At 42.5% G+C, this 20,186-nt stretch overlaps 1 protein-coding gene across 3 annotated transcripts; it reads left to right on the top strand.

Annotated features, from left to right (window-relative positions):
- Positions 1 to 751: 751 nt before the first annotated feature.
- LOC113011260 (KN motif and ankyrin repeat domain-containing protein 4-like) lies at positions 752 to 17,819 on the top strand. Of its 3 annotated transcripts, none has more exons than XM_026150714.2 (10): positions 752 to 1,008; positions 6,071 to 6,149; positions 6,237 to 7,700; positions 8,790 to 8,865; positions 10,464 to 10,784; positions 10,961 to 11,045; positions 15,261 to 15,480; positions 15,569 to 15,711; positions 16,233 to 16,433; positions 17,208 to 17,819. In XM_026150714.2, the coding sequence occupies exons 2-10, from the start codon at positions 6,131 to 6,133 to the stop codon at positions 17,298 to 17,300; spliced, it is 2,622 nt and encodes an 873-aa protein (XP_026006499.2). In that variant the 5' UTR covers positions 752 to 1,008; positions 6,071 to 6,130; the 3' UTR covers positions 17,301 to 17,819. The 3 variants fall into 3 exon arrangements, with proteins under 3 accessions (XP_026006499.2, XP_026006500.2, XP_026006498.2); XM_026150713.2 differs by having other exon boundaries at positions 756 to 1,008; positions 10,461 to 10,784; XM_026150715.2 differs by lacking the exon at positions 6,071 to 6,149 and having other exon boundaries at positions 755 to 1,008; positions 10,461 to 10,784.
- The last annotated feature ends 2,367 nt before the right edge of the window (positions 17,820 to 20,186 follow it).

Below are 20,186 nucleotides of genomic sequence, written 5' to 3'. Positions count from 1 at the left end.
ATTTTATGATATCGGACATAAAGAAGTGGTATTGTGCCATCTCTAATTATAACCCTGTTAACACTTTAGAATGCATCTTCTCAGAACTACAAGTGGATACCTATAAAATAGTTATAGAGGTCATGGATACCATATGAATTTAGAAAATGTTGTGATATTTCTCAGAAAGAATTCATTCTTGGAGCATCTGTGGTCCTAGTTTTTATTCTCTGATGAAAGTTAAGCAGTCACTGAGATGTTGGTATTTCTCTCTTAACTAAAATAAAGGGATGAAAAAGGGCTCTGCTGGGCCACTCTGTGTAGAAAGTGTTGTACAGATACCTGCCTGTTTACCATTTTCGCAATGTGATGGTGATTCTCAGAGGAAGATGCTAGTAACAGGCTGAAAGAGGATCCCTACAGAACGAGAGGTATGCGCTGAGAGACTTAACCCCGGTGAATGCCACCAAGCCCTGTGCTTCGCCCAGTGTTTACCAGATTATAGAGGCCACAGATCACATAAAACTGGGTAGAATTTCACATTCTCAAAGAGGGAGGTCTATGAGACTCTACATGGTGACACAGTAAGGTGACTAGTACTTTCTCTCATTTCTTACCAGAAGCTCCATACTTTGACGTGTTGTAACCGGGGTTCCAAAGGAGCAGCTGTCTTTCCCAGTCGGCTGCACCTCTGAACTTCTATTGGCTGCTGTCTGGAGGAGTGGGTGTGATCGTCTATGTCTAGCCTCCCACTTGTCAGTCTAGTTGGACAGGAGGCATGTTCACAAGCTCCTCCTTGCTCATTGCTCCCTTTTACACACAAGTAAACCCAGCTTCTGTTATGGCAAGGGCTGCACGTTGGCATTTACCAAATAGCCGCGGCATGCCACTCTCCCTGACAGCACCTCCCTGCCTTCTCAGGAGACAGACAGGCTGAACTAGCTGAGAGCAGACGGTAGTGGACTATCTGGCAATCACTCCCACAGTTCAGCGGTACAGAGTGGGGGAAACTGCTCAACATGCCACAAGGTAAGCTCAGATATAATATTCATCCCATATCTGCAGGCATTTGAGGACTGTTGGATCAGACAGTTAATCAAAGCCGAGATGCAGAAAGATGACCTTGAATGTCTTCGATCAGGGACCGGCTGATTTAAATTCAGGGTCAGAAAAGCTTTTGACTCTAAATGGATTTAACAAATGGTGTGGAGTGGACTTCTGGGTCAAGTAAGAATACTAAACAGCTCTTCAGGACAACATCTTTGCATTCAAAAGATTAAATGTCGCTTTTATTTTATTACACTTTTACTTATGCAATGAAGACACAAACTCATTGCCCGCATTGCCCATGTTTCTATTTTAACCTTCTTATGTTAGCATATCATTGTTTTTTCCTTGCGTGAGGCTCCAGGCAACTGTTTTATCCAATGTGCTTTGGCTCCACATACCATCCAGTGAGGCTTTGAATGCCACATTGCAACTCATTGCAACCCTGACCCTGGTGCTGTTGGAATGGGAACAGGGCAAGTCCAGCGGTTCAAAAGCACCAAAACAAAACATATGGGAGGGGATATCACAGAACCTGAAAAACTTCTAGGAACACTTTGAGGAGACAGTGAAAAATGTTTTAAAGAAACAGGGAAAACAGAGCAATAGGGAGACATAGGATGGGGAGGGGGATTCAGGGGGTTGAGCCCAAACACTTGGCTTTGCTTCCTAAATCAGCTCCAAAGAGAAGATGAGGGTTAGAGTTATGAGTTGGAAAAACCACAGGCTGTACAGCCAAAAAACTAGAGGAGAGGAAGGACTTTTTCCGGGAACACAGCATAGACAGTAAAACATGTGGACACATATATACAGACACAGTAAAGAAGCAAAGAGACACAGGTTATAGGTTCAGTGCACGGAGAAAGCTATGGTTTGAAGTTATTTAATCTCACTATTAACAGGTAAGGAAACACCTAAATCTTCACAAATATTCGTATCCTGGTATGCAGTACAATTGTGTCAAAATGTGTGCAATACAGTGTTGTCAGTGGCAATGTGACTACGAGGTCCCCACTCCTGTAATATTCAGTAACCCAAGAAAACATAAATGCATGGACTGATTCCATAAGTAATAGATGGACTCCATTGCAGCAGCTCAGCAGCTTGTAGGCGGAGCATTGTCTGAACCAGATGCTAACAAGCTAACAGTTGTTATCACCTTGATCATATTGCACTATATTACAAAAAACACAGGACACTTCCTCTGGGGATATAACAATCCACCAAAACGTTGCCTCAATATTTCTGAAGAGAAACAGTAACCATCCTTAGAGAGTCACATGATTAACATGGCTAAAGATGAGCCTGGTGAAATGTTTTGCTATCATCTATGACAACCGCAAATCTTGACCTGTTACTTTCAACAATAAATTAGCTTTTAGTCCAGTTTACTGCTGCTACATAGGGAGGCTGCAGCCATTTGACATCATGAGTGAACACTGAACTTGTGGTTTTGGTAAAGAATGCTGTGGACAGACATGTTGTGATTATGAGGTTTATGCTGATGCAGGGAGAGCCTTAAGGTCTGTATGAGAGTGGACGCACTCACCCAGAGGAGGGGAGCAGCTGTTGTGGGCACACAAGGATAAAAAGAAACTGAAGTAAAGGGAAAATAGCTGTGAAGAATGTGGCGTTCCTCCAGCCGAAAAACAACAAGAGCTGAACATAAAGGAGGCCTTGATTTTTTATTTTATTTTTAAGAAAATTTGAGCCCATTGCAATGCTTGACTTTGGACTGAATTCATTATGTGCGGAGGTAGCAGGACTGCTGTGCACTGCTGTTCGGCTGGGGCCTGTTTGGGGTAAAGCAAATATTTTACATTTCATTTCGTGGGTTTCCTGTGAGGTGGGCCTACTCCTCCAGGCGCAGACAATTAAAACCTATGCCACAGAAATGTGGAGAGAGTTGGGCAGTGGCTCCTGGGAAATGCCTAACCCTAACTTTGCTATATTGTTTCCTCTGTGGTAACCTGGTGAGGAAGAAATGTTCGGGTCTATATTTATGCGTAAAAATGGACGGCTTGCGGGCAACAACAAGCAGTGTGAAGCTCCTTTGTTTGCTCGAAAACTGAAAATAAAGCATCTAAAACTGGCATTCCTATTGCTTAATATTCTACATGCAGTTTTTAAAAGTTTGACATTTTTGGAGATAATTACTTTACTACGGAGCCCGCAAGGGACATGGGAGAAAAAAAAAGTACGATGAACTTTTGCGAGATCTCGCAAAACTAACTAGGGATCTCGCAAAAGTTTTGCGAGATCTCGCAAAAGTCCGTCTTAATTTTTTTTTTCTCCCATGTCCCTTGCGGGGTTCCGTACTTTACAGTTACAAGTCTCATTTAAATGTTCAACTACAGCTAGCCTTGACTGGTAGGTGGGAGGGAAAGAGCTAGCGTGGCTCCAGGTTAAAAAGGTTTTAACTGTACAGTTATGAAAAGGAACGTTTTCACAGGACGGGATAGTATAGAGTCCTGTGAAAACTTTAGTATCCTTGCTCCTTGTAGAATCACCTTTAGCACCAGTAACTTCCAGTTATGACGTTCTGTGTGACTCTAAAATCTCTCACATCACTGGAGAGGTACTGCACAGAATCCTGCATAAATCATTCTTTCTTGCGCCTGTATACCTTGTTTATTGAACGTATACCATATTTAGCTGCTTCCAACCACTGTAATAACCTATTTTAAGTCTCTCCATTTTTTCATGTTTTTCTCCAATATTTCAAATCACAACAACAGCTACCTCTTGGTGTTTTATATTGTCAGGTAAAGACCCTACAATAATAGAAAGAAAACCCCAACAATCAGACAACCCCCCCATGACCAAGCACTTGGCGACAGTGGGAAAGAAAAACTGCCTTTCCCCAGGAAGAAACCTCTAGCAGAACCATCTACCATGACAAGTTGGGAAGAGAGTCCAAGAATAATAATAACTAATGATTAAATGCAGAGTGGTCTATAAACACAGTGTGTGCAAAAGGGTAACTGAAGCTTAAAAAAAAGTGCATCATGGGAAACCCCCAGCAGTCTAGGCCTACTGCAGCGTAACTATGGGGGCGTTCAGGGTCACTTGATCCAGCTCTGGCTTTAAGTTAAATACAGCGCTGCTATGTCCGCCTACTCATAAGAAATCAAAAAGTGCATTTTAGCCCCACCAATTTCTTTCTGTGCAGGTACTAAACGCTTATATTTTTCTTAAAGTAAGCCAGACATTTCTTATTGAGAACCTAAAACTTCTTTACTTGTAAAAGAATTTTTTGTTGTCATTGGGTTGAAGTCGAGCCAGCAGCTTATATTTTGAACTGAGTCAACAGAGAGATCGGGATGTCTGCAGTAACAGGTGCTCTGTGCTTCAGCGCTGATTGACAGAGACAATAGCGAAGTCTCTGCTTGCAATCAGCACGCTCTTTTTCTATTATTCATGCTACACTAGCTTTATGGAAATATTTCTTGTGTACCTCTTGATTTTTCTGTATATCTGGAGCACCAGAATGGTCTTCAATTAGCCTTTAAAATGAAGACATATCTGGGTCTCACTGCCTGACATGTGCTTTAGCTTTACGCCCACATGTACGAGCTAAACTTAGACTTGTCAGACGGAGGCCTAAAAGAGTCCTCTCAACATCATGGAAGCCACAAGAAAATAACAGTAAATAATGTAGTTTTAGTATCTAATACAGTGGTTAGACATATGCAAGGGTAACAGAACTGAATATGATGGAAAAAAAGGAATAGTTTATATTATTCTGTTCGTGCAAGAGATTTTGGCTATTAAAGTCGGAGAAACGAAGCTCAAAACAGTTTAAACTTTAGTACCAAACACTGATAGGGGACCTTCCCTGAATGTTGCTTGTCATCTCTCTCTGCACCCTGCACTGTTAATACTCGTCAAGTAATTTCTTTTTTAAAAAATAACACTGCTTTTTTAATTTGTTTCATGTCATCTTTGATTTATCCGTTATTCATGGCACAATACTGAGCAGACTTTATTCTGCAAAATTGCTGTCTGCAATTTGCACATTTCTTTGCCGTTTACTGCCGGCCACCAACGAGTGTGTGAATGATAGAGGTGAAAATTCCCAGCAGGGACATTCGGTGGTGTTTGTCTGTTTACTGCATAGCTGACATTGTTTGGGGCTGTGGCTTGGTGGCCGCCGTGCCTCAAGAGGACAGCAAGCAGCCGCAGAGGCTGGTGGTCAGGAGAGAGGAGGGGAAACGTGGGAGGCGGGAAGAGGTAAAGATTTAAGAGGGGGAGATGCTGAGAGAGGGAGGCGGGGGAGGAGTGATATAAAAGAGGAGAAGGGCACGCCAGTATATTAAAAAGGCAGTAGAGCGTTGCACTGTAAAAATACATCACTTTCCAAGGTGAACGATGAAGTTCTAGATAGTTCGGTGATAGAAAAACAAACTCTCTGAAAGAAAACTGTAGAACTAGTAGGAGGCACAGGGAGAGAAGGAAGGCTGGAAAGTATTGAGTCAGAACAATGAGTGTCTGTATTTATGTCTGTAGGAGTTTATTTTGCACTGCTGGCCATAGCTGCTGGGCTAAACAGTCTCAAGCTATTTTCAGCTCTCGTCCTGGATGGCAGGGCTGTAATCAAGTGAAGATCAGGCCTGCCACTGTTGAATAATAGCTGCCTGGTGGACGGAAGAAATGAAGCAGCAAGAGTGTGAGAAAAAATAGAAAACTTTGGGAAGAGAAGAGAATAAGAGAGGGGGAGAGAGAAAAAGTACTTCGGCGTAATTGAATGTTTGTGTTTTGTTATCCACTCACTACATGTGGGTGAATGAATGAGCATATTGTGTGTGGAGCACAAACAAGGATGATTGCTATTCCGTCTGGTCGCAAAACTTGGACTGAGTCTGCCACCAAACGCACCACAAATAAACCTCAAGTCAATGTCAGAGCCAAAATGTTGAAATCTGCAATATGCTCATTACATTATTATATAACCACACAATAATCACTTCGACCACTTGTAAAAATGCAGAAACAGGTTTCTCATATGTTGTTGGCTTAATTTAGTCCTCCTTTTTCTTGTCAGATGCCCGAGGTCCAATCAGATAATGTGTCAACACATTTTTTGGAGAACTAAGGAGAACAAATGATGGCAACACAAAATGGTAGAAAAAGGTTTTTTGCTTCAGAAGTTCACTGAATCTGATATTTATTTGAAATGCATGCTCACTTACTGTTTGTAATTTTTGCAGGGAATTTTGCACCTTGTAAAACAGCACAGAACGGAATCAAGGAGAAGCCCCCATATTCAGTGGAAACCCCTTATGGCTTCCGACTTGACCTGGATTTTCTGAAATATGTAGACGACATAGAGAAAGGGAACACCATCAAAAGGATTCCCATTCAGCGCAGAAGCAAGGAAGTGCGCGCAAGCACTTTACCAAGGCACCTCAATACTTCTGGGTGTGGCTACCGCCCGAGCCCCTGGGGATCTACCGGAGCTCTTGGCCCCAGGTCTCGATTGTCAGACGCCCATCATCATCATGGCTATACTTCCTGGGCATATAATCACAGGCCACCTGTTTCCCCCACAGGGTTTAAATCTATGGCAGAGATGGAAGCCAGAATCAAGGAGTTTGATGAGCAACCTCTAGGGGAACATATCAGACCCCATCTCCTCCGTGCCTCCAGTCTGCCACTTACGGTTTTACTGAGACAAGGGTCAGAGTCTACAGATGACCACAGCAGCGTCTGGAGTTCAAAGGATCACCTTGGGGGAAGAAACATCTCATATGAAGATGTGTTCCACTCTTCGGACAGCCCTCGGCCACAGGACTGCTCAGGTCTGCTGAGGCGCCTCACTGAAGCCCTCGAACGAGTGGGGGACCTTGAGATGGAAGTGAGGGTCATTCCTGAGCTCAGAGCGCAGATCTGCATCCTCCAGGAGGAAAGAGAAAGACTTCGTCTGGGACTGAGTCCACGTGACCATCCCTCCACAATGAACGGCACCACAGATCCTGGTACATCCTCTCACAATAGCAAAGTATTGAGAGGACTTCAGCATGAAAGTCACAGTATATTTCCTAGAAATTACAGTGTCAGCCAAGATGACTCCAATCCTACGCATGAGTGGAGGACTAGTACAGATCTGGATGAGCTGCTGACAGTGACCTCCCTGCAAGCCAAAGTAGCTGTGTTGGAGCAGAAGCTCCACGAGACTAGCCTGGAGCTCCAGAGAGTGTCAGGGCTGCTGAAGGAGCAGCAAAAGGAAAGCAAAAGGAAAGACGAGAAGATAGAACACCTCATTAAGAATCCTGCGGTGTGGGTCCGTGCAGAGAGGGTGGTGGTAGATCAGGATGGAGATGAGACGGTAGTGAGATCAGAGTATGATAAAGCACCTTGCTTTAGTAGTAAAAGAGCGGTTAATGCAAACGATCAAACAAGGCAGCAACACAAGTCTGCGGTCAGTTCAACATTGTCTGAAAGACGTCCACTGGTTTCTGAAGGTACAGACACAGCTGAGGTGATCCATCACATAAAGAAGATAAAGAGTCTGCTGGAGCAGCAGTGGAAGTGTTTGTGCACAGAGAGTGAATCAGGAAAAGAGGGCAAGCATCTAAAGCACCCAGATCCCAAAGTCAACTCTCTACAGCAGGAGATGATGGGACTTGTCGACATCCTCATGTCCTGCCACAAACAACATGGAGACAGTGACGGTAAGAAGATTCAGCAGGTAGCTATACAGTTGAAGATAACAGAAGCCACATTTCAGAGTTAATAATAGTAACACTGAAGTCAAAGTGAGCCAGGATCAGTGTTATTGTTTTTGTATAAGAAATCCCACTGGGTTTAATAGGGTCAGCCAAATCTGAAAGTTGGAAGTGAGTCGGCAGAGCTTTGTGTAGTGCAAAGAATAAGAATCATTTTCATCTAATAATTGTTAACAACAACAGCATTTCATTAGCTGTATGAACCTTTGTATCATGTATCATGGAATGAGGTTAGTTTTTTTGTGAACCCAAATGTAGCACACAGGAGATGGAGGTGAGATAAGGCCAGCATTTAATGCTGACTAGTCTAAAGGTTTGCACGGTACAAAAACAGAAAGCAAAGCTAAGGAAAGCAAATTACCAGGAGGCATGAGGAATTATTATTCAGGGAACGATACGGGGAGACTAAGTAAAAAAAACAAAAGGTAATAAGGTAATCAGGGAGGACGAGACAAGGACAAGAACTCAATATAAAGCACAAGCGAGAAAGGAATTGAACAGAGATGATAGACTTAAACATGCAAACTTGACAAAGAGGGGAAGACAAAATAAACCAAAGGCAGAATACTCGAAACTCACCAGAAACTGAAACAAAGAACTAAGACTGAATGTGTCAAACAAGAATAAAGAGAAATGATCAAACTGAGAACCAAAAGAAGGTTAAATAAGAAGAAGAATTCCAAGACCATAACAAAAATTGTAAAACCCAGGACGATGACAAATTGAGTAAGAGGAAGCTGATAAGCAAAAGGTTTGCTTGTAGTCAGTTTTGAAGCTCAAACTGAGTCACCATTTACTTTAAAAGACATTGCATCATAAAACTGAGACAGATGGATTAGAAGGAAACTGATGGGGTTTGTGTTTTGTTTTTTTGTTTAACTGATGAGTAGGCGGTTCTTGGATTTACAGGCAGCATTACAATTAGCTTTAGCAGTGATGAAATGGTTTATGCAAACATAAACAGGCCATTGAATCTAATGAGGAGCATGTAATGCTGACATTTCATCATATCCTTTGTGTTTGTCTTCTGTGTAGCCTCTAAATCCATCCTGCAGACAGAAGGATGTGCCCAGACGTCGAAAAACCTACATTCTGGGGGTGTTAAAGAAGGGTTAGTAAATAACTCCCTGACTTTAGCAACCCTAAATGTTATGATTGTCGGTTATTTGATTTGAGGTTCTGTACAGTCCCGACACAGAAAAACATCATGATTTAAGTCTGAAATATGAGTACCACTCCCTGTTGTCAGTTAAGGGGAGGAAAGAGGCAGCTCCTGTATTGTAAAATGACACAGTGATCATAAACCATATTTCAAAGCCTCACAAGTATGTTTATTTCATTCATCTACAATAAAATAGCCATAAAGGAATGTGTTTTGTGGTTCAGCATTACAATTCAAGTAAAATATCTCCTTGACTGTACAAGCAGGAAAGTATTCACAGCCTTTGCTCAATATTTCTTGAAGCACCAACCACTTTGGCAGCAACTACATGCTGAAGTCTTTTTGAGTATGATGCCTCAGGCTTGGCACGCCTATTTTGGGGCAGTTTCTCCCATTCTTCTTTGAACAACCTTTCAAGCTCCATCAGGTTGGAAGGCAACATTGTTCACATCCATTTTCAGATCTCTCCAGCAATATTCAATTAGGTTCAAGTCGGTCACAGACGGGTCCTGATGCCACGCCTTTGTTATGTTGGCTGTGGGCTTAGGGTAGTTGTCCTGTTGGAAGATGAACCTTCGCCCCAGTCCAAGGTCCAGAGCACTCTGAAGCAGGTTATCATCAAGGATGTCTCTGCACAATGCTGCATTTATCTTTCCCTCAACCCTGACCAGTCTCCCAGTTCCTGCTGCTGAAAGGCACCCCCACAGCATGATGCTACCACCACCATGTTTCACTGTAGGGATGGTATTAGCCAGGTCATGAGCGATGCCTGGTTTCCTCCAGACATGACAATTGGCTTTCGGGCCAAAAAGTTTAATGTGTGAACCAGAGAATTTCGTTTCTTGTGGTCTGAGAGCCCTTCAGATGTTTTTTGGTAAACTCCAGGTGGGCTTTCATGTGACTTTTACTGCGGATTGACTTTAGACTGGTTGCTCTACCCAACAGGTCTCATTGGTGGAGTGGTGCGGAAATGGTTGTCCTTCTGGAAGGTTTTCCTCTCTCCACAGAGCAACGCTGGTGCTCTGTGGAGAGTGACAATCAGGTTTTTGGTCAGAGAGGTGACCTTTCTACCCCATTGGCCTCTATGAAGACTCCTGTGGTTTCAAAGGCCACTGTGCTCATTGGGAACTTTAATGGTCCGGAAATGTATCTGGACCCTTCCTTAGATCTTTATATAATTACAATCTTTATGTTCATGTTATATATTTGGTTTTTATTTTTAATAAATGTTAAAAAAATTTAAGCACACTTTTTCACTTTGCCATTATGGAGTATTATGTGTTGAATTTTGACCAATGGACGAGTGAAGTGCTGTGAATACTTTCTGTATGCACTGTATAAGGGTTCTCAGCCTCTGACTCCCCTAAACATACATAAGACATTCAGACTAGTCATTGGTTTGAGATAATTAAGCAAATTCACAAGATTTACTATGTATAAGTTCACCAACCTCTGTCACCGAAATAAAAAACAAACCAAAAGTGTAGAAGCAGTTGTAACATTTAACATGTACCTCTTTTTTTTTTTCTTTCATTTTTCTATAGAAGCAATGAGACTGCCACTAAAAATCAGGCCTGTATGAGCCAAAGTGTCCATGATGATTTGGAGCAGAGGAACAGTAGCACAGTTCCTAGGGAGGTGGCTCCTGCCCAGCTGGATGCAGACACAGAGAAGAGAAGAATGGAAGAAGAGAAGCAAATTGACCCAGGCAGACAGATGAAACTGGAAGGAACAGGTTTTGGGGGGACAGATGGAGGTGATGTATCTCTAGTAGCTAGGGCTACAGAGAAAACGGCCAAGATGAAAACACAGCCCTCAGGAGAACAGATGGAGGGAAACTCTGGCTCGGAAACAACCACCAAAGGCAGGTGAGAGGACCTCAACAAACACCCAATCGGTGTCTGTTTGGAAGATATAATTGCACTCCGCAGGAAGCTAATTTCATCTGATCATAATATAATATGTTCCTCATGTTTTAAAGTGAACTGTTGCTCTATTATGACCTTCCTTGAGCATACATATACACATTTTTTTCCTCTTCCAGAGAAGCAGTGAATGCAGATTTTATTTCTGCCTGTCATTTCCTTAATAATCACATGGACAACATGGACAACCCCAATGATGACATGGTAAGCAGTCAAGACTAGAGATTAAATTTAAAAAGATATGAAATTTTTCTTTCATTTACTGCGTTAAAAATATGTCTGTGCACTACATAGACACTACTGTGTGATCACACCAGCAGAGACACAAATGAGTTCTCAGAACCCAGCCAAATAAACATCTTGGACGGTTGTCATCCTATCATGCTGACAAAAATCTGTCCACATAGAGACATGCAGTATAAATGCCTGCTGAACAGTTTGCAGTACCAGGTTGGGAACTGAGGTATCTGCAGAACCCTTTACGCCAGAACGAACAGACACTAAACAGAGTTTAATAAGGTTAAAAAAAAAATAGGCACAGAGCTGGCAACACCATTTTTTCCTTCTTTGTGGTTCTATTTGTTACTTCATTGCCTTGTTTTGAAGTGGATTGCAATCACCGCGCCCGTGAACTTGCTTCTATTGGGACATGTTGCATTTCAAAAGTTGAATCTTGCTACAATGATGTAAATCATTTGATTGTTGACTATCATTTTGGATTTTTGAGTTTGGCAGCTGAACAATACCAAATTAAGACACGAGGGTAGCTCGGAGGAGTTATCATGCAATGCTAACACCAGCTAGCTAGCATTGCTAACAAGGCTAAACCATAATTCATTGCATTCGTAAACGGACCAGGTTGTTAACATGTTTTGTTTTCTGATCTAGAGTCAGATATTTTAACATAGACATCTAAGGGATTTGTCATGAGCAATGTTCCCTCTAATTTTTCACGTGTCTGAGCGAACACACAAACTCCCTGAGCGACCCCTTGGACCACTGTGAGCAACAGCAGACGTGTGCACTGTGGTCACGCCAGCATCGAATCCATCCAAGTTACAGTGGGGCAAAAAAGTATTTAGTCAGCCACCGATTGTGCAAGTTCCCCCACTTAAAATGATGACAGAGGTCAGTAATTTGCACCAGAGGTACACTTCAACTGTGAGAGACAGAATGTGAAAAAAAAATCCATGAATCCACATGGTAGGATTTGTAAAGAATTTATTCGGAAATTAGGGTGGAAAATAAGTATTTGGTCACCTCAAACAAGGAAAATCTCTGGCTCTCACAGACCTGTAACGTCTTCTGTAAGAAGCTTTTCTGTCCCCCACTCGTTACCTGTATGAATGGCACCTGTTTGGACTCATCATCTGTATAAAAGACACCTGTCCACAGCCTCAAACAGTCAGACTCCAAACTCCGCCATGGCCAAGACCAAAGAGCTTTCGAAGGACACCAGGAAAAGTATTGTAGACCTGCACCAGACTGGGAAGAGTGAATCTACAATAGGCAAGCAGCTTGGTGTGAAAAAATCAACTGTGGGAGCAATCATCAGAAAATGGAAGACATACAAGACCACTGATAATTTCCCTCGATCTGGGGCTCCACGCAAGATCTCATCCCGTGGGGTCAAAATGATCATGAGAACGGTGAGCAAAGATCCCAGAACCACACGGGGGGACCTGGTGAATGACCTGCAGAGAGCTGGGACCAAAGTAACAAAGGTCACCATCAGTAACACACTACAACGGCAGGGAATCAAATCCCGCAGTGCCAGACGTGTTCCGCTGCTGAAGCCAGTGCATGTCCAGGCCCGTCTGAAGTTTGCCAGAGAGCACATGGATGATACAGCAGAGGATTGGGAGAATGTCATGTGGTCAGATGAAGCCAAAGTAGAACTTTTTGGTATAAACTCAACTCGTTGTGTTTGGAGGAAGAAGAATACTGAGTTGCATCCCAAGAACACCATACCTACTGTGAAGCATGGGGGTGGAAACATCATGCTATGGGGCTGTTTTTCTGCCAAGGGGACAGGACGACTGATCCGTGTTAAGGACAGAATGAATGGGGCCATGTATCGTGAGATTTTGAGCCAAAACCTCCTTCCATCAGTGAGAACTTTGAAGATGAAACGAGGCTGGGTCTTCCAACATGACAATGATCCAAAACACACCGCCCGGGCAACAAAGGAGTGGCTCCGTAAGAAGCATTTGAAAGTCCTGGAGTGGCCTAGCCAGTCTCCAGACCTCAACCCCATAGAAAATCTGTGGCGGGAGTTGAAAGTCCGTGTTGCTCGGCGACAGCCCCAAAACATCACTGCTCTCGAGAAGATCTGCATGGAGGAATGGGCCAAAATACCAGCTACTGTGTGTGCAAACCTGGTAAAGACCTATAGTAAACGTTTGACCTCTGTTACTGCCAACAAAGGTTATGTTACAAAGTATTGAGTTGTATTTTTGTTATTGACCAAATACTTATTTTCCACCCTGATTTACGAATAAATTCTTTACAAATCCTACCATGTGGATTCATGGATTTTTTTTTCACATTCTGTCTCTCACAGTTGAAGTGTACCTCTGGTGCAAATTACTGACCTCTGTCATCATTTTAGGTGGGGGAACTTGCACAATCGGTGGCTGACTAAATACTTTTTTGCCCCACTGTACATGGTTTATTAAAATAATCAAATTACAGCATTTACATTTATGTTAGACTACTTTTAATTAACTGCTTTAGCCCATTTAAAAAAAAATCTTGTTCATGACCTGTCTAGTATGTTAACACTATTGGAAGTAAAAATAACTTGAACTCCAATTTTGAAAACAAAACTTTATTTCTTTTTTTCTTCCTTTTTATATAAAGCTCTAAATTGTTTTATGAGTATGAGTCTGTGGTCTGGGAGAGAGTCCTGTAACTCTCTGTCTGCAAAATACAGTATATAATGACCAATGTTGGGCAATTAATTATATAGTTACTTCTTCAAAAAAGTAACTGAGTTATGCAAACAACAAAGTTTTTTGCAGCTGTTTACCTAAAAATGCAGCCAAGGTGTTTTTTTTTTTAAATAAACATTTCAAACTATTTACAGAACAATCAGCTGTTCTGCATCAAATCTGATGCCACACAAATTATTTGTGCCACTCCAGAAAATAATTTCTGTCCACTATGAGATAAAGGAGAACAACAGCCTGATACATGCAGGCCTGACAACAGGAGATGTATCACTCCTGTAACACCTGTGACATTCAGCAGTCGCCTCATTGTTCTGACACACACAACAAAACTATTGACTACACTACACACTAACTACACACTAACTAAACAAGATTTGCGCTAAACGTCTCAAATCTCTCACATCTCAAAACATCGCCGTCACTCCAAAACTTCCCCCTTCCTAAACAACTAAATGCCATGCTGCCATATCATTTTTTTGATTGGTCGACATGGTACATTTTTCAACCAATAGGAAAGGGTGGGGTTTTTTGGGTTTTGTTTTTGCTCACAGGCGGAGAGCGCTTTCAAGCGCTTTCCTTATAAAACGCCGTTTTTACCGTTTCTTCCCGCAGCAAATATAAACAATGACAGTATTCAGGAAGAAAACCAAACACTGCAGATATTTTTATCATAACTCTGGTTTTACGTGGCCGATCAACACAATTTAAAAACTGGTATAAAGTCCACACTTTTTTTCCGTCAATTGTTCCGTCTGTCCTGCTCACATCTCCAATGGTTCTACATGTTGTCATTAACGTGGCTTCACTCCACATCAGCCACGCCGCTTTGCTAGCTAAAACACCGGTGTCGGCACATAAGGACGCTGTCATAGCTTGTCGACGACGTTGATTAGCCGCGTATGTGCGAATGTGAATCGCATTCTTGGTTGGACTATGGGATAAGGTGGCATCGTTCTAATCCCATACTGGAGCAGCCAGTCACTCACTGACTAACACTGCAAAACAGAATTGTTAAAGTATTGATTTTAATTTCAATTCAGGTTAGATTTTTTTTGTATGCAACGCAGATTTTCTGACCGTGCCAGCAGTGCGCAATTGCGCACACGCGCAGCTTAGAGGGAACATTGGTCATGAGGTGCCATTTAAGGAGCTGCAGTTTGCAGCACTGCTATATTGGCTTTTCCCAGCCCCACAGAGGGGCTTCAAAGAGAGAATGTTTTATATTTTATATTCTACAGGTGGGCAGAAAAGCAACTACTCAGCCACAGAGCAGCATTAACGCTACTGGATATGATGTCTTTATCAGATAAACTTTAAACAATAAAAATGCAAAACTTGTCCTCAGAAAGAGGACATGTGTACCACATATTTCTTTAAAGCAGGACTGCTAAATGTTCTAAACATGTAATATATGTTATTAAATTCATGCTTCACCAGGAATCGTTCTTATTCATATATTTTCCAGAGGAAGGCCCTGGTTGTGTTGTTCCAGCACTGGTTCAGTGCAGCAGCAGAGGAGGCCTCTGAGGCCAGCAGGGTGGCTGCATACCTGAAACACATAAAGAAGGAAACACCCTCCCTGCTGGCCTTTCTAGTCAATCTGGCGGACGACAACGGGAACACAGTGCTTCATTACAGCGTCTCCCACTGCAACTACAGCATTGTCACCCTGATCCTGGATACAGGTAACATATAGGTAACCGTGTTGTCGAAGCTATTGTAATATAACGTTTGTTAGTACTAAAAACGTCTGACATCTTCCCTGTGCCACAGGTGTCAGCGATGTGAACGTTCAGAACAATTCTGGCTACACGGCTGTGATGCTGGCCTCGCTGACAGCCCCTGATGGACCCGGCGGAATGGAAGTTGTCCGCAAACTAATGGAGCAGGGCAACATTAACATTCGCTCCAGCAAGGTACCACAAGCAATAAGAACAAATGTAATAGGGATGAGGAGGGGAGGAGGGGGATATCAGTGTGAGATGGCAGCGCAGCTCCCTCCTATAGCACCCTGTGCTGGTTTGTACTATTTTCTAGGCAGTGAACGGAAAGCTATACCTAACCACATCCATTATTAATGAATCACTTGGTAGATTTTACACAAGACAAAATGATCAGTGACAGAGTTCATACTGAGACTTCTGTATGATGTCTTCTGTGGCTCTGGGAGGAGATTTTCAAATTCAGAGAAAGCAGATGATGTCATCAGGAATATCTTAAACTGGGGTAAAGGGTTTGCACATTCAGCTTTGTTATGAACAGTTTGAAAGACCTGGGTATGCATGTATACCTATCTTTGGAGTTGCTGGCTTGTCCCTATAAAACTGAGGTTAGTAAGACGCTGACTACTAAAAGATAAAGAATGAAAGCTGAAGAAGAAAGAGGAGATTTGAACAATTCTTGGTCTGGGCCTCACACTCTCTCCCTCTCCACACAGACGGGCCAAACAGCTCTGCACTTGGCAGTGAGACATGGCCGAGTTGTGATGGTTCGCCTGCTGCTTAGCTGTGGGGCAGACGCTAACATCCAGGACAGCCAGGGAATCACAGCGCTGATGTTCGCATCTGAGAGGGGCCACACGCACATCGCAAGGCTCCTGCTGGAGAGAAGCCAGTGTGATCTCACTCTGACTGACAAGGTAAGACCACATCAAACAAATCATCATGTAACCTGGGAAACAATGCTGGCAAACTCTTTTCTGTGGTCATTTTCAGGGATCACAGTGAACTGGATCATAATGTTGTGATGCAACAATAGTCTGGGCATCATACCCATTAAAATTCAATTTTAGGACACTGAATTCATGTGATGATTCACCTCCATTTGTTAACAAAATGGCACATCTATCTTAGCATTCACATCACTGAATGCAAAGAAAAGCAGCTTAGATGTGTGAAAGCTTGAATGTGTTGACACACACTGTGGATGTGAGTGGACTGACAGTCTGGATGTAGCAGAATAGAGCTTCCCCAGGATTAATCAAGGCTACAGTAAGACAAATCTCCCTGGGCTGAGAGGAGCTAATCCGCTAACAGTACAATATCTGTGCCATGCGGAGCAAGTGGAGGCAGGGAAAGAGCAACGGGGGCAAATCTCTCTTCTGCTTGTGACAGTCTACCTTTAAAGTACACTTAAGAGTGTACTTTAAAGGTAGACTGTGAGAGAATGTCTCACCTAAACCCACACTAATTAGACTGATTAAACTGTGGAAAAATGAATTTATATGGCCTACAGAAACGGCAACAGTTTTGTGCGGTAACACAAATAATGTTAACTTAACAATCAGATGATAACAAAGTCAGGAAATCACCAAATTCTTCAAGGGTTCACCATCTGGGGACCCAGAATCAGTCACATTAATGTTGCACTCTAAGCTGAAATGTTGTTTTTTTCTTTGTTTCCTGTTTGCCAGCGAGGTCAAACTGCGCTTTCCATCGCCATGCAAGGTTCCCACGCCGATACAGCTGCCCTGCTGCAGGCCCATGCTAAAGCTCGAGCTCTGTAGAAGTGGATCTGTTCACATGTCAGATCCTCTCACCTGAGTAGCGCTTCAAACGCAGGCTTTTTTTTCTGAAATCTGGACTAGTGACAGCTGGTGCGCTGAATGGGATGATATTACAATGAGGCTGTACTGCATGAGTAAGTGAGGCAGATGATGGTTGCTAGGGCAGCATGCAATGATCTGGTGTTTTTATTTTGTCTTTACCATAGATGTTTAAGATTATCGCTGATCTTTGCACATCCGTGCAGCAGCTTCGCTCTGCAAACTATGCAATGGAAAGAATATTTATTATGTTTGTTGTATCTAAAAATTGGTTTGTAAGAAGATTCTACCTGTATGTTTCCAAGGGGAATTCTCAGCATTTCTAAGCACCATTTCAATAAAATACTTTCAAAATACTGCATGCCAACGAAACAGAAACAAATCCCTGGAGCCGATCGACCAGTTTGTTTATTTCACACGTTGGTAAAAACTACACTGATGTATGCAACGCCTGTTTTTAATAAAATAACAGAAAAGCGATGATATTTCATTGTTTGAAACGAGCAACATGCAGTGGCAAAGTCGCCCAGGAGGTGGCGCAGCTCATCCATTTCAGCATCACCGCCAACATCCAGCCAACTCAAACATAATAAGAATCCCCCCTACAGAAAGCTACAGCGGAGGCGAACCTAAAAACGCTCACGTACAAGGAAGTAGATATAATCTCTTTCAAGTGTGACAGACGGAACATGGTGCCTTTTGATTTGCAGTAATTCCACTGTGTGAGAGGACAACGTGTGAGATTCACCTGCACTCCAGCTGTATGTCACCTAGGAATGCTCAGTCAGTTGTGAAATCAGATTTGTTTGAATGGCCTTTGTTTCCTCGAGCCCCCTGGGAAACAGCAAGGGGCACTGTGTTGTTTTTTTGTGCACAGAGCTGAGATTATGTTTGTGAGATAAGACAAAAAAGGGATTGCATAGATGGCGAAGGCGTTGGATTTCTGTGTGACAGGGCACGGGTTCTTCATTTCCCCTGAGGATTTCTTCCATTCTAGCTGACTGGCTGTCCTGCTGTAATGACCACGAGCAACTATAAATCGTCAGAAAGCGAGAAAGATGTGGCAGACTGAGATGGAATGGGCATCTTTTCTATTAGTGAAATGTATCCGTATGTAGAAATAACAAAAAAGGAGGCCGGTATGGAAATGCTCTGTCAGAATAAAGTGTTTCAAAGAGATGATAACATGTAACTGTGGATACACACACACATACGCATGTCACATGACTGCATAGGTGCGCGTCCCCCATCCCCCACTCAAAGAAGCGGGTTACAGCAAGTAACAGTGCTCATTTCAGCCTTTGTGCAGGGATAAAAATGTCTGTGACACCTCTTTTTGTCTGCAGGGAACAGTGGACTAATAAAACATACCTATTCCATAACACCCTGAGGGGGTGTGATACAACAATGGAGGGGGGCGTCTGTGCAGTCTGAAAGCATTTGCTGGCTTCAGTTTAATAATGATAATGGACTGGATTTATCTGCTACAGTTTCTCTGTCTGCTGATGAATCACTGAATGCAGAGTGATTGTCAGCGTGGCTTCATTTGGTACAGTCTGTAGAGTATTTCAGCTAATAAGAACTAATAATGTTATCCAACTTAATGCTGATATTTCTGCAGCTTCCACAGACAACACTTGTGCTCCGTGTGGTTCACATAAAAGGTAAAATGAAAAGCACTTATTAGCAGACACTGTTTGTGGTTTCCCTGCTTGTTAGCTTGTGCTGCTAGTTCGCCAAATATAATGCGGTAGGGCTAAACTTAGCATTTGCATTTGTTTCAGAAATGATTGCAACTCCTCCATGTTTTGCACACTTTCCTACATTATGGATTTAGCTTGGTTGGAACTGCCAAAAAGACTGGACAGTCAAGATCCAGGTTTTTAAAACTTGTGGAGACATGCCAAAAGTACTGACTCAAGGCTTGGAATCCTTTTGTGCTGAGAAACCTCTGATTTTGATTTTAATTACATTTGCAACTTAGTATAATTTGACTTTTAGAAAAATTCCAGTTTTATTTAAAAAATCAAAAGTGTGCAAAATGTGAATGGGGTTTGAATACATGTATGACACATATTGATGTATACAAGGGATAGAACTAGTAGCAGAAGTGCAGCGACAGCATTAGCACTGATTTAGGGTCTTTCTGAGGACTTGATGAAAGCTTAATATAAATACACACCTCTAGCTCTGTTTTTGATCTCAACTAAATCCCAGAAAAAATATCAGAGTCCTCAGGTGCCGCATACTAATCTAAACTCACGTCTACCATCTGTTTGCAGCATCTGGAAAAGGGTAGCGAGAGACTGAAACAAACAATAAATGTGGATCAGAAAACCAAAATGAGGTAAAAAAAAAAGTGTTTAATGTTTCTGAGAGTTATACCTCATTCATTTTAATGGAGAGAGACAGAATACTTAAAGTTATGAATTGATTTGCATGTCACTGAGTGAAATAAGTAATTGATCTTCAAGCAAAACGTGACTAAGTACCTGGTGGGGGTAACATGTTTGTTGCAGGTCAACAGGTTTGCACACATCTCAGGAGCGATTTTGGCTAACTCCTGGGCGGGGTGGCTGTAGTTCATGAGCTTAATAGCTCTTTCTTTAGTCACTCCTTTGTTGCCTTGTTGATATGTTTTGGGTTATCGTCATGCTAGAAAGCCCAACCACAAATTATCTTCAGTGTTCTGGCTGAGGGAAGGAAGTTCTCGTTTTCACAGTGCATGGCCCCATCCATTGGCCCCTTAATGCTGTGAAGTCGTCCTGTAACCTTAGCAGAAAAACAGCCCCAAAGCAGAATTTTTCCACTTCTGTGCTTGACTGTGAACATGGTGTTCTTTCAACC

Source organism: Astatotilapia calliptera, chromosome 18 (genome assembly GCF_964374335.1).
Source record: "Astatotilapia calliptera chromosome 18, fAstCal68.1, whole genome shotgun sequence".
NCBI classification, from domain to species: domain Eukaryota; kingdom Metazoa; phylum Chordata; class Actinopteri; order Cichliformes; family Cichlidae; genus Astatotilapia; species Astatotilapia calliptera.
This window is presented reverse-complemented; position numbering and strand designations above follow the sequence as displayed.

Bases quoted from the DNA above. Each gene is read 5' to 3' on its own strand.
- LOC113011260 (XM_026150713.2), top strand. The intron at 8,866-10,460 runs GTTAGTAAATAA...ATTTTTCTATAG, and splicing joins TCTGGGGGTGTTAAAGAAGG to AAGCAATGAGACTGCCACTA. The intron at 16,434-17,207 runs GTAAGACCACAT...CCTGTTTGCCAG, and splicing joins ATCTCACTCTGACTGACAAG to CGAGGTCAAACTGCGCTTTC.